The sequence below is a fragment of the Rhinolophus sinicus genome, linkage group LG04 (assembly GCF_036562045.2).
Source record: "Rhinolophus sinicus isolate RSC01 linkage group LG04, ASM3656204v1, whole genome shotgun sequence".
NCBI lineage: Eukaryota > Metazoa > Chordata > Mammalia > Chiroptera > Rhinolophidae > Rhinolophus > Rhinolophus sinicus.
Genome location: NC_133754.1, coordinates 51,854,843 through 51,867,553, shown reverse-complemented (window position 1 = coordinate 51,867,553; position 12,711 = coordinate 51,854,843). Strand labels below are relative to the sequence as shown.

At 36.5% G+C, this 12,711-nt stretch overlaps 2 protein-coding genes across 5 annotated transcripts in view; one reads left to right on the top strand and one right to left on the bottom strand.

Annotated features, from left to right (window-relative positions):
• MYO16 (myosin XVI) overlaps positions 1-12,711 on the bottom strand; it is a 542,975-nt gene that overhangs the window by 399,237 nt on the left and 131,027 nt on the right. For all 4 annotated transcript variants that reach the window (XM_074329517.1, XM_074329516.1, XM_019731063.2 and 1 more), the window contains one exon: positions 3,755-4,018. In XM_074329517.1, coding sequence (XP_074185618.1) covers positions 3,755-4,018 — 264 coding nt within the window. The remainder of the gene's footprint in view (positions 1-3,754; positions 4,019-12,711) is intronic.
• On the top strand, positions 9,183-10,844 carry LOC109447070 (glycerol kinase). The gene has a single exon (XM_019731066.2). The coding sequence runs from the start codon at positions 9,183-9,185 to the stop codon at positions 10,842-10,844; it is 1,662 nt and encodes a 553-aa protein (XP_019586625.1).

Below are 12,711 nucleotides of genomic sequence, written 5' to 3'. Positions count from 1 at the left end.
GTACCTACTTGGTCGATATGGCTACTGTTCTAAGGGTGGCAGAGCCTTGGTTTCAATCTCTGTGAGGGTCGGTCTAAATCCACTTATTTATTGTCACATTTGCTAAGTGCCAATCTGTGCATCTGGTTATGGGGAAGTTAGGGAAAGAGAATGTGCCTTCAGGAAAAATCTATACCTACCATTAGGGAAATGGTGCCAGAGCAGATGGGTCATCTTCATAAAGACAGCAATAATTAAAGGATAGCAGTGAAACATTATAATTGCCTCCATTTTCATTTACATTGTGGATACTAAAATATAAGTAAATAATTTATTAACAATTTATGTATTTATGCAGTAACCAACTACTTAAAAATTTTAACTTCTGTGCCAAGTTAATCAATGCAAGGAAAGACCTGGGCTAAGTATTCACAAGCTCTAAGTTAACTGGCAGACTCATTTCATGCTTCACATATAAAACACTTAGGAAATATATGAAATTTATTCTTTGACTAAGGCTACACATTTATGGGTGGGGGCTGGCATGGGAGAGAAAACTTGGTCCTAATAACTTATTTATGAAATTCTAAGTGAGGAGATGTTCAGCCGAACAATAGATCATTCAATATACACTGAGTATCCACTGCATTCTAGGTGTATTCTTAGAGGGCTCTGGTGAATATACGAACAGTTGACCCTCCTGTAAAATATTTCAGGGAGGTACAACCATTAACACTTAACAAATGTGCACTTAAATCAACATGACATCAAGATTTCTGGGCCATAAGACCAGGAGAGTGATAGTGACATTAACTGAAATAGAGAAGAGAAGAGAAAAATTTGGTTTGGGAGGAGATGAAGATAGATACTCAGTTTCAAACATGATAAGTTAGAAATGTAAGACCATTACAAAGGTGGAGTCTCGAGCTCAGAAGAAAAGTCTGGATATAATTTGGGAATCACTTGAGTGAATGGAGGTGGATGCAGAGGGAAAAGGCGAGGCATTCCAGAGAGGATGGGGAAAAAGAGAAGAGAGTTAGGGTATGAGCACTGACTTTAGACCTCAGCCGTCCAAGGAAACCAGGCCCAGGGGCCTGAGAGGTAGGAGAAGGAAACAGAGTCTCATATTGTTGTAATTTATATTTTCTTTTTTCCCCCTAAGATATTACTTCAAATTTTAGATTAAAATGGAGATATAAATGAAGTTTGATATCACTTGTCTATAACTATACTTTCAAATTCTTTGCATGGCTGAAACAGTAAATATTTGGCATAGAAATTAACATAAAATTATCTTAAATTCTAAAAAAAAATAACAGCGGGGCTGATCAGGGAAAGAGGAGGGAAAACAACAGAGCATAAAGAAAATTGGTCCCCACCTTTGGCTATTCTCTTGACCGTGGGAAGAGAGCCCAACTAGACAAGAGGAAGAAAGAAATCCAAATGGCAGTGGAGGCAAATAATTTGAGGAGTTGATTGCCACCAGCATTTAGCTTGAGAAGTGGCATGTCAAAAAAAAACATTTTAATTTAAAAAATTGAGGAGGCGGGAGAAAACTTTTGGAGGTGATGGGTAAGCTGTGGCCTCGATTCTAGTGATCATTTCACAGGTGTATGCTTATCTCTAAAGTCATCAAGTTGCATACATTAAATATGTACAGCTGTTTGTATGTCAGTCATATATCAATCAAGTGGTTTTAAAAAAAATCAGTTTGAGAGACAATACGGTGTTATGGACAAAAACATGGTTTCCAAACTCAGGTGGACCAGAGAGCGTGCCTATAATTACTTCTTCTAAGGCTCAATATTTTCACCTTTATAATGGGGAGAAAATCCTATCTATTGCATATGATTATCAGGAGAGTTAAGTGACTAAAGTCAAGTAAGGTACAGACAGTGCTGAATATGCCTGAAAAGTACTAGTTAATAAAAGCATAATGAAGTCACTCCATCGCCATTTATATTAATTTAATAAAATCATACTGTGAGTTAATTAGTAAAAGCTGATATTTGGGAGTAGCAATTCTAACAGAGGAAATTGCATTCCCATTTATGTTTTTTTTATTATGTTTTTTTATTTTAAATCAATGTAGGGATATTCTCCGCCTACATTCTAATTTAGATTTGCTCCGACAACTACTGCCTAGTGAACTTGGACAAATCCCTTCAATCTTTCACTCAGCACCTCTGGGAGGTGTTCTTATAGCAATTATTGTATATAGAATATGCTGTTACTTTTCTTAGATACAGAATCACGATCCCTATTTGAAAGCTTTGGGATCACGTATGTTACTAAATTTATTATTTTTCAGATTGAAAAGGTTAAAAAATACAAATAGTTCAGAAAGAGTTTGCCACTAAAAGAATTACAAAAAAGAAAAAAACCCCCAACAACTTGGTTTTCAGAGATTTTGACTTTGAAATGTGGTTAATGGATATTGTGGGTCTATACTCTTTATATGCCTATTTTAGATTAATTCAACAATGGGTTTCAGAGCTAATCAAGATAAATAAATTTATATTTGCTTCCTTGAAGCCTTCCATATTTATATCTATAGCTGGAAAGTTCTCTCACATTAGAACTTTGGAATGTAGAATCTAAAAACAAAAACAGAAAAATGCATACATAAGAATACACAAAAGATGAAATGTATGATAGTTTTGTAAAAACAACTGAAATTTGGACTGAGTAGTCTTAATACAATTTTATACTACAAGCCAACCAATTTAAAGAGATAAATCAAATGACTCTTATATCCTTAGAGTTTTGAAGGAACTGACTTTACCACTGTATCTATTTATGCATGAGATAACAATGAATTTTGCAACACACTCTCATCTTCAAAGGAAACAATTTCATTTAAAAAAAAGTTTCATTAACAATTCCAATGAACAATGTGCAAGGAAATCACTTGTTTTTCAGATAGGTAATTCTTAAAAACAGAATTTTGTTTTTTGTGTTTCCTCTTTACTAGGAGACTTGGAACTTTTAACTATGTTCATTGTAAAGAGCTTTTTTCCTTGAATATTTCAGCTAGTTAAAAGAAAGCCCCTAATATTTCAAAGAAATAGTATCCCCTACTTCCCCACCAAACAACAACTATACAGATCATTAATTATGAATACAAAATGGACTCTAATAATTCCAATAGCTATGTCAGTCACAGAGTGACAGTTATGCCAGAGCATCATGTGAAAGGGGAAGCCCTAACCAGATAACTCAAGACGCAGGGTGGAGTGTGACCATCTGGACGGCTTTATTGAACTGCAGATGGATGCACCATACCCAGACACAAATTCAGAGCTCTCTGATGGCTCATCATTCAGGCCTCAACTGACAAGCTGACAGCCACATCTGCACTTGTCCCAAACAGAGCGCTTGAAGCCTCACCCGCTGACTGTCTCACAAGCCTGACCTGATACCCAAAGCTACGCACCCCAGCACCGTAGGGACTCTCACTGAACACTGAACTCTCTCTCTCTCTCATCCTTCTTTCCTAAGCCTCTGTTTGCCTTGCTTAACCCTAATGCTTGCAAACCTGTGTGACCCTCTTGTGTGAAACCGCTCTACCTTGACTATTGGCCGGAGCCTTGGCTGATGCCCATGGGAAACCGAGTAGGACTAAATCCATGTCTTTACTCTAATAGTCTGACATTGTGAAAAGACACAAATGTGTGTGAGACTGCTACTTTGATAGTTACGTCTCGCTCCTGACAGCCAACAAACAAAAACATGAGAAACCACGTCAGAAAATGTTTTTCTTTATGTCATATACCTTCTTTGTCATCGTGATGGATAATTGCATCCTGTATCATGTCAGCAAGGTGAAAACGAACTTTCTGATTCTTCCCATGCTTCAGTTTTTTCAGGAATCCTTCCTGCTTCTGAAAAGCCTTCTCTCTTTCATAGTAGGCTTTAATTTGTTCACAGCGCATGCGTTTCACCAGCCGCTGCCTTTGGCCAAGGGGAAGGGTCTCCAGCAAGCACTGGTCAATTTCCATTTCATGGGATCGAAAAACATTACATAGCTGAAAGCAACCTGAAAGAAACACAATGGGAAAGTCACAAGACCCATTATTACAATGAATATAAGCATAGCAGCACTACAGGACATGCTTGATTTTCTATTACCCATCACACAAGTCAGAAACTCATTACTTTCTCTTTGTGCTTGACATACAAATACAAAGTCCTATTTACAGATGAAAAGCAAAGAGAGTTGGTATTTTACTCAAGAATGCATGGTAATAAAAATAAATAATAGAATTAAATAGAGATGTGTGGTTTTGCTTAACATCTAACAATCCGTGTTTTCCTATTCTTTAAATCTATACCAAAGTCCTAAAAATATTACTACTGCCTTTACATCCTTCATCTAATTAAACAATACTGACTAAATTTTGCATGGTAAATGTTGGCAGAAAGCCATTCCAAGTCTTTCAGCACACCCTAATAAAATTGGTTTTGCATATCCTGATGACTCTGCTTATCTAATATAAAAGAATATATGTAAGCTATCAATTGTTTATATAAAACAAAGGTATACTATCAATTATTTTATATGGCACAGTGATCATTTTCCACAAATGTACTGCTAAACACTTTTCCTAGTGATTGGTAACATTCATTTCTAAGCGACCTAACAATGGTTAAGTATAAAGATTGAGCGACGGAATGGATCTTTTTCTCTTGGCAATTCAACATCATAGATAGAATTGTTGCTGCTGTGGTCTTCATCTTATTGATATAATGATTAACAAACTGAGTTCTCAGTCCTAAAACTGAAAATACTCACTTTCTTTCAAGATGCTACTTCCTATAAACATCACCAAAAACACTTGTAATGGAATTATACTAACTCACATATTTACCACTTGGTTAAAATTTTACTATTGGCAGAAAATTAATGTTACAGCACTTAAAAATTCCAGAATCTGACAAATAAGATATTCAGATAAGTGTTTATATGTTCTTCTCTTAAGATATTTATGATGCAAGTCTCAAACAAGTAAAATAACTATGCATGCATGAAGATATGGTTCATCACATGCTGTATCTGAAAAGATCATGCAGTAAGGATACTGCCACTTCACCTTTGGAAAAGTGCCCTATTCCTTTGAAAAGACAGCAAGTTGTGACAATGATATTTCCATTTCTGTTTTACTTGATGCTTTGCAAAGTGTTATTCTCATAACCACCAGGCATGACCATCCCTATTTTGCAAGTAAAGAAAACTAAGTTGAGAGAGGCTGTGACATGTCCAAGACCAAAGAGATGAATTTGTGACAGATATAAGTGTTCCATGAAGGCTCAAGAAAAACACAAACTAAGAGACAGTGATTCACTGCAGCCACATATTTAATACATTTAAGGGGGTAGGAGAGAAGCAGTGTTGGGAAATTTTGTTTTAGTTGTTAATTAGCATTTGACAATATTTTAGCATCATATGTTTTCATAAAACTCTTCATAAGTATCTGAAAGAGTGAAGTTAGAAGTACCAAATAACCACCCATAAAATGTTCCCTTTCTAATAACCTAAACACAAAGAGACACCAGTGGTTCTGAAATAATGATGGATTTCCCCACAGTATCTTTGTTTGGTAAAAGCCATGATCACTATCAGAGTGTGAGAACTCATTAACAATGGACAGGAAATATCTTCTGCTTTCAAATCTGTTTAGAAAACCGCACCCAGTTTGATGCATTGACTAATTCTCAGGACCCTTTGACTTCCATGACTTTCCTGGTTTGTCAGTAGGTGCCCGGGGAATCTTCAGAACCACTAAAAAACCTAAAAAAGTAAAACCAATAACACCACAGAGTGTCATGTGCTGCTTAGCATGCAGTTGAATGTGGAGGATAATCTAAGAAACACAATAAAGGTCTTAAATAATGGTTAAGGAGTGTGTGGTGAAAGCTCACAATTCATTGACCAACCCTCTCAGGATGTCAAAAAGGAGCGCTGAGAGTTGTTTGTAAGTTAATTCATTTATGATTTGGAAAATCAGAAGCTAAGGATGTTAATTTTCAATTCCAAATATGTATAAAAGATTGATTTTAATGTTTTCTTGTTAAATAATTCCCCATGCTGTGATTTTAAATGGGCTAAACACTGATTTTATTTCATATTCTGAAAATACATCGGGCACTATACTTTTATTTTCTCGAATTATGGATGGATCAGCTATACTTGTATATGTGCTGCTATCAATCTACAAGACAGTCGCTAAAAATAGTTACAGGAAACATAGTGTTGAGGAAGTCTGCTCAAAATTTATTGAACTTCATCATTGTGACACTAAAAAGAACAGTAATTAATACCTCAGGTGACTATCTGGACAGCCCAGTGAGGCAGGGGGTTAAGGCTGCAAGAGGAAGTACATGAATCTGAGCTGGGCAAGGCTGGTTTGTATCTCGGGGATGGAGATGCCAGCAGGTACTTGTTTTCACTTGTACGCAATTTTCAAAGAAGGAAAAATTTTTCAAGAACTCATGAATGATTTATACAATTGACTAGGTCTTAGGCCACAATGCAAAGCAAATTTCAACAAATGGTAAGGAACTGAAATTATACAGGCTTTTTCTTAACACAATTGATATCAACTACAAAAGCGCAATCACACTTTCAAATATGTTAAGAAACTTAAAAAGTTGATTCTAAATAAAGCATAGTTTAGGGGGAAAAATTAATAGAAATAATAAATTTTTAGAACAAACCACTGATAAAATAAAGTCTACATCAAAATTTCGTTGATGAAACTGAAACAGTTCATAGAAATAAATGTATAACTTTCAATGTGTATATTAGAAAAACTATGGTATCACAACCAATGAGGAAAGCATCTCATTCATAGGCAAAAAAGAAAATAAAGGAAGTCTAAAAGGAAAGAAAGAATAAAATAATAAAATGAGAGTACTAATTAATAGAAATGAGGAAATAACAAAGATGAAGAAAGACATGAGAAATGGACAATATCTAGAAAAACATAACATTAAAAGAGACTGAAGAAGAAATAAAAGACTTGAATACATTTCTAATCATTACATTAAACTGTTAATCTAATCATGAAAGAAAAAAACAAAAAGCTAAACAAACAAATAAAAACATGATTGAGATGACTTTACAGGCCTTTAGGGAATGGATAACCTGCACTTTCCCCCAATTCTAGAGAATAGAAAAAGATGAAAATTATCTCAACTTATTTTTGGAGACTAACATAAATTTGATAGTAAAACCAAATGAGGACGTCACAAAAAAGTGAGTTACAGATAAATCTATACATACAAACAGCCTACATGAATATTAGCAAAATGCACCCAGGAGTACGCAGTTTGTCCATGAAATGCAAGGATGGCTTACTTTAGAACATCTATGAATGTATGCCACTACTTTAGATTCTGTTTCAAATTTAATAAAGAAAGGCTTCTATTCTACCTCAAAAATGAAGGTTTTAGTCAGCATAAGCAAGAAAAAGAAAGAAAGTAGAGCCATACAATGTGGGTAGGAGAGGGAAAAAAATCAGTTAACATTGTAAACACTGGTATCTACAAAGAAAAACAAAATATGACTCAGCTATTAGAACAGTTAGTCCAGAATTTTGCTCAATACAAGTCCATATACACAATATACAGAAGAAAGCTATATTTTCAAACCTAACAATAGATGCAGAGCCTCACTAATGCATAGAAAAAACTGAAGATATCATTTCATACTCTGACAGAGATAATAAGTGTTGTAACACTGAAAAAATTAGTTAAATTTAAGATGTATCTCTCTCACAGCCAACATACGGACTCTAGAAACCTTTTGAAATACATTGCAGATGAAGATAAACAAATACAAAATAATCTAGCATGCAATGAAAAAGATTCGGAGTAACAAAAAACAACTTGTACACAAGCCTCTCCTTTATTTTTGGAAGAAAGTAGTCTATCTCACCAATATCTCTTCAATATTTTCTAGTTTTGGTACGGGTGGAAGAACAGACACTTAGATCTGTGGAACAGAATAGAGAACCTAGTAACAGTTCCACACACAAACAAAGCAGCCGACTGGTTTGTGACAAAAGCAAGTCAATTAGAATAGACTGCTCAGTATATGATGCTGGAGCAGCTGGACATCCATAATCAAAAATAAATAAATAAAAATGAACCCTAACCTAAACCTCACACCTTACACAAAAATGAACCCAAAATGAATCATAGATTTAAATGTAAAGCATAAAACGTAACACTTTTAGAACGCAGGAGAAAAATCTTTGAGATGTAGTGTTCTTAGGCTTGACACCAAAACACAGTTCACAAAAGAAAAAAAAAAAAGATAAAATAGATTTTTGTCAAAACTAAAATCTCTGCCCTGTAAAAGTCCCCATTAAAAGAACAAAAATAAAACCTACAGACTGGGGAGAAGTTCTTGCAAACCACATAACTGACAAAAGAATCACATGTAGACTATATGAGGAACTCAAAACTCAACAGTAAAAACGCAAACAATCCAATTAGAAAAATGTGAAAAAGACATGAAGAGACCTTTCACTGACATATACTGATGACAAACAAGCACATGGGAAGGTGTTCAACATCACCAGCCATTAGAGAAATGCAAATTAAAAGCACAATGACATATCACTACACAAGTTTGAAGAGCTCAAATAAAACTAAAATTTGTGACACTATCAAATACTGGTGAGGATGAGGAAAAACTGGATCTCTCAACGTTGCTAGTGGGAATGTAAAGTAGCACAGCCATTCAGGAAAAGAGGGTGACAGTTTCTTAAAATAACTGCATTATGTAGTAATCTTTCTACATAATTATGTGGCTCATCAAGACCAGTCAGGTTGGTTTCCCACGCTGAGGCCAAGGCGAATTGCAAACTTGAGATGAAAGCCTAAGAGTTCCCTCCAAAAGTGGGTGTATCAGAGTGATCTATCTTGGAACGTTGTTAACCTACTATCTGGTGCTGAAACAACTGTCACAATGGAGCACCAACAAGAAAATTAGGATAAAGTGATGGTTTTGCTTGACCAATATTTCTTAAATTGGATATTTTGTCCTTCAAGAGTACACAGACCTCAAAAGGCTGGGAACGGACTAGACCTCTTGCCCTCCGTCCTCGCGGCCTGCACCTCCCCCACTCTTCACCGTTCGTTACCGGGGAAACCGGCTGAGTTCACCCCCTTACCGCTTACCGGAAGCTGGTTTCATGGCAGCCATGAAGAAAGCAGTTTGGGCGCCATTGGTAGGGGCAGTGGACCAGGGCACCGGCTCCACGCGTTTTTTGGTTTTCAATTCAAAAACAGCCGAACTACTTAGTCACCATCAAGTGGAAATAAAACAAGAGTTTCCAAGAGAAGGATGGGTGGAACAAGACCCTAAGGAAATCCTGCAGTCTGTCTATGAGTGCATAGAGAAAACGTGTGAGAAACTTGGACAGCTCAATATTGATATTTCCAACATAAAAGCTATTGGTGTCAGTAACCAGAGAGAAACCACTGTAGTCTGGGACAAGTTAACTGGAGAGCCTCTCTACAATGCTGTGGTATGGCTTGATCTAAGAACCCAGTCTACCGTTGAGAGTCTTAGTAAAAAAATTCCAGGAAATAATAACTTTGTCAAGTCCAAGACAGGCCTACCACTTAGCACTTACTTCAGTGCGGTGAAACTTCACTGGCTTCTTGAAAATGTGAAAAAAATTCAAAAGGCTGTTAAAGAAGATACAGCCCTTTTTGGGACCATCGATTCATGGCTTATTTGGAGTTTGACAGGAGGGGCCAATGGAGGTGTCCACTGTACAGATGTAACCAATGCAAGCAGGACGATGCTTTTCAATATTCATTCTTTGGAATGGGATAAAGACCTCTGTGACTTTTTTGATATTCCGATGAAAATTCTTCCAAATATCCGGAGTTGTTCTGAGATCTATGGCCTAATGAAATCTGGGACCTTGGAAGGTGTGCCAATATCTGGATGTTTGGGAGACCAGTCTGCTGCATTGGTGGGACAAATGTGCTTCCAGGATGGACAAGCCAAAAACACGTACGGAACAGGATGCTTCTTACTTTGTAATACAGGCCATAAATGTGTATTTTCTGATCATGGCCTTCTGACCACAGTGGCTTACAAACTTGGCAGAGACAAACCAGTATATTATGCATTGGAAGGTTCTGTAGCTATAGCTGGTGCTATTAGTCGCTGGCTAAGAGACAATCTTGGAATTATAAAGACCTCAGAGGAAATTGAAAAACTTGCTAAAGAAGTCGGTACTTCTTATGGCTGCTACTTCATCCCAGCCTTTTCAGGGCTATATGCACCTTACTGGGACCCCAGTGCAAGAGGGATAATCTGTGGTCTCACTCAGTTCACCAATAAATGTCATATTGCTTTTGCTGCATTAGAAGCTGTTTGTTTCCAAACCCGAGAGATATGGGATGCCATGAACCGTGACTGTGGAATTCCACTCAGTCACCTGCAGGTAGACGGAGGAATGACCAACAACAAAATTCTTATGCAGCTACAAGCAGACATTCTGTATGTCCCAGTAGTGAAGCCGGCGATGCCGGAAACTACTGCCTTGGGAGCCGCCATGGCAGCAGGGGCTGCAGAAGGAGTCGGTGTTTGGAGTCTCGAACCTGAGGATTTGGCAGCTGTCACGATGGAGCGGTTTGAACCCCAGATCAATGCTGAAGAAAGTGAAATTCGTTATGCTACCTGGAAGAAAGCTGTGATGAAGTCAATGGGTTGGGTGACAACTCAGTCTTTGGAAAGTGGTGACCCTAGTATCTTCGGCAGTCTACCCTTCGGCATTTTTATAGTGAGTAGCATAGTAATGCTAATCGGAGCAAGGTACATGTCAGGTATCCCATAAATAATACCAATGCATGGAATCCAACAATGCGAGCTCTTTACCTAATGAGAGAATCCAGCGATTCTGTCTCTTAATGTGATGACAGTATTCATAGACTGATTTTATTTATAAACCATTTGCTGCATGACCCTTGAAGTAGACCTGCAGCATGAAATAAAGAAAATGCAGCAGAATAGGGGAAATAAATGCTGGGAATGAAGCACATTCTGATGAAAGATCAACCCATTTCTATTCGGGTCATAAGTAGAAATAAAAATCTTATTGCCTATTTTCCAAAAGAAAAACTGAATCACACAATGAAATAAAAATGTTACAATTTTCCCTATGAAGGAAATAAAAACATCTTATCATTTATGAACAAGAAGAATGTATATTTATTTGAATCTATAAGGATGAATTGTATTTTAATTCTATCAACGTATACTTGCAATTTAGGGGATGCTATCAAAGACCTAAAATTTCTGTATATTAGGTAGATACTCCTGATACCCTACCCAGAACCCCTTTATTGCCTAGTGTACCCATCCCCAGCTGCTTGGAGTATTATCAGCTTATAAGGACACAAAGCTGTTCCCTTCTCTGGAGAATTCCCTGCCCCATTCAGTCTCCCAAGGAGCGGAAGGTTCTACCAACATCCATGAGCTATAGTTAATGAATGACCTATATAGAGACATAAAACATGCCCCGTTGACTCAAGGAGAGAAAACTCTATGATGTGATTTATACCCCAGAGCAAAGTGACTTAGGATGAGTTTAGACTTTACCCAAGACCACATTGTTTTTCTGTTCTTTTCCATTTGATGTCTTGCTTCCCTTCCTCCATGACTCCGTCCCTCATGTTTTCCCTGATGAATGTTCCCTCAAGACATCATCATGTGCGCCTGAATCCCCCTCTCAGACTTTGCTTCTAAGGGACACAATTTATGCCTTATAAGATTATACGTATTTACTTTAAGTTTCTATTAATTATCATGGTTTACAACAAAGGAAATCATTTTTTTCATAGATGTAAACTCTATACAGATCAAACATGCCTCATGATGTAGGTTTTCCAAACCAGAAATAATAACAACACAAAAATAATAAGATACACATGCAAAAGAATGAAGTTAGAGCCTTATCTTAAATCAAACACAAAAATTAACTGAAAATGGCTTAAAGACCTAAACATAATACCTAAAACTATAAACTCATAAAAGAAAGCATAGAAGCTTTATGACATTGGATTTGACAATGATTTCTTAGCTAAGACACCAAAAGCACAGGCTACAAAAAAGCAAAAATAGACAAATTTGACTACCTTAAAAACTTTTGTGCATCAAAGAACACAGTCAACAAAGTAAAAAGGCAACCTATGGAATGATGGAAAATATTTGTAAATTATACATTTGATAAGTGGTTAATATCCAAAATATAAAGAACTCTTACAATTCAACAGTAAAAATATCAAATAACCAAACTTAAAGTTGGGGAAAAGATTTGAATAGACATTTCTCCAAAGGTGATATACAAATGCCCAACAAGTACATAAAAAGATGCTCTGAATCACTAATCATCAGCAAAATGCACATCAAAACCACAATAAGCTATCACCTACCTCACACCCATTAGAATGGCTATCACACAAAAAAAAGAAAAAAAAGAAAAAAGAAAAAGAAAGCCTCAGAAAATAAGTTTTGAGAATCCTTTTGCTTTGTTGGGATTGTAAAAAGGTGCAACCACTATGGTAACCATATGGATGCTCTTCAAAAAATTAAAAACAGAACTACCATAGGACCCAAGAACTCCACTTCTAAGTATCTATTTGAAAGAATTGAAAGCAAGATCTCAAAGAGATATTTGCCCACTTATGTTCATTGTAGCATAG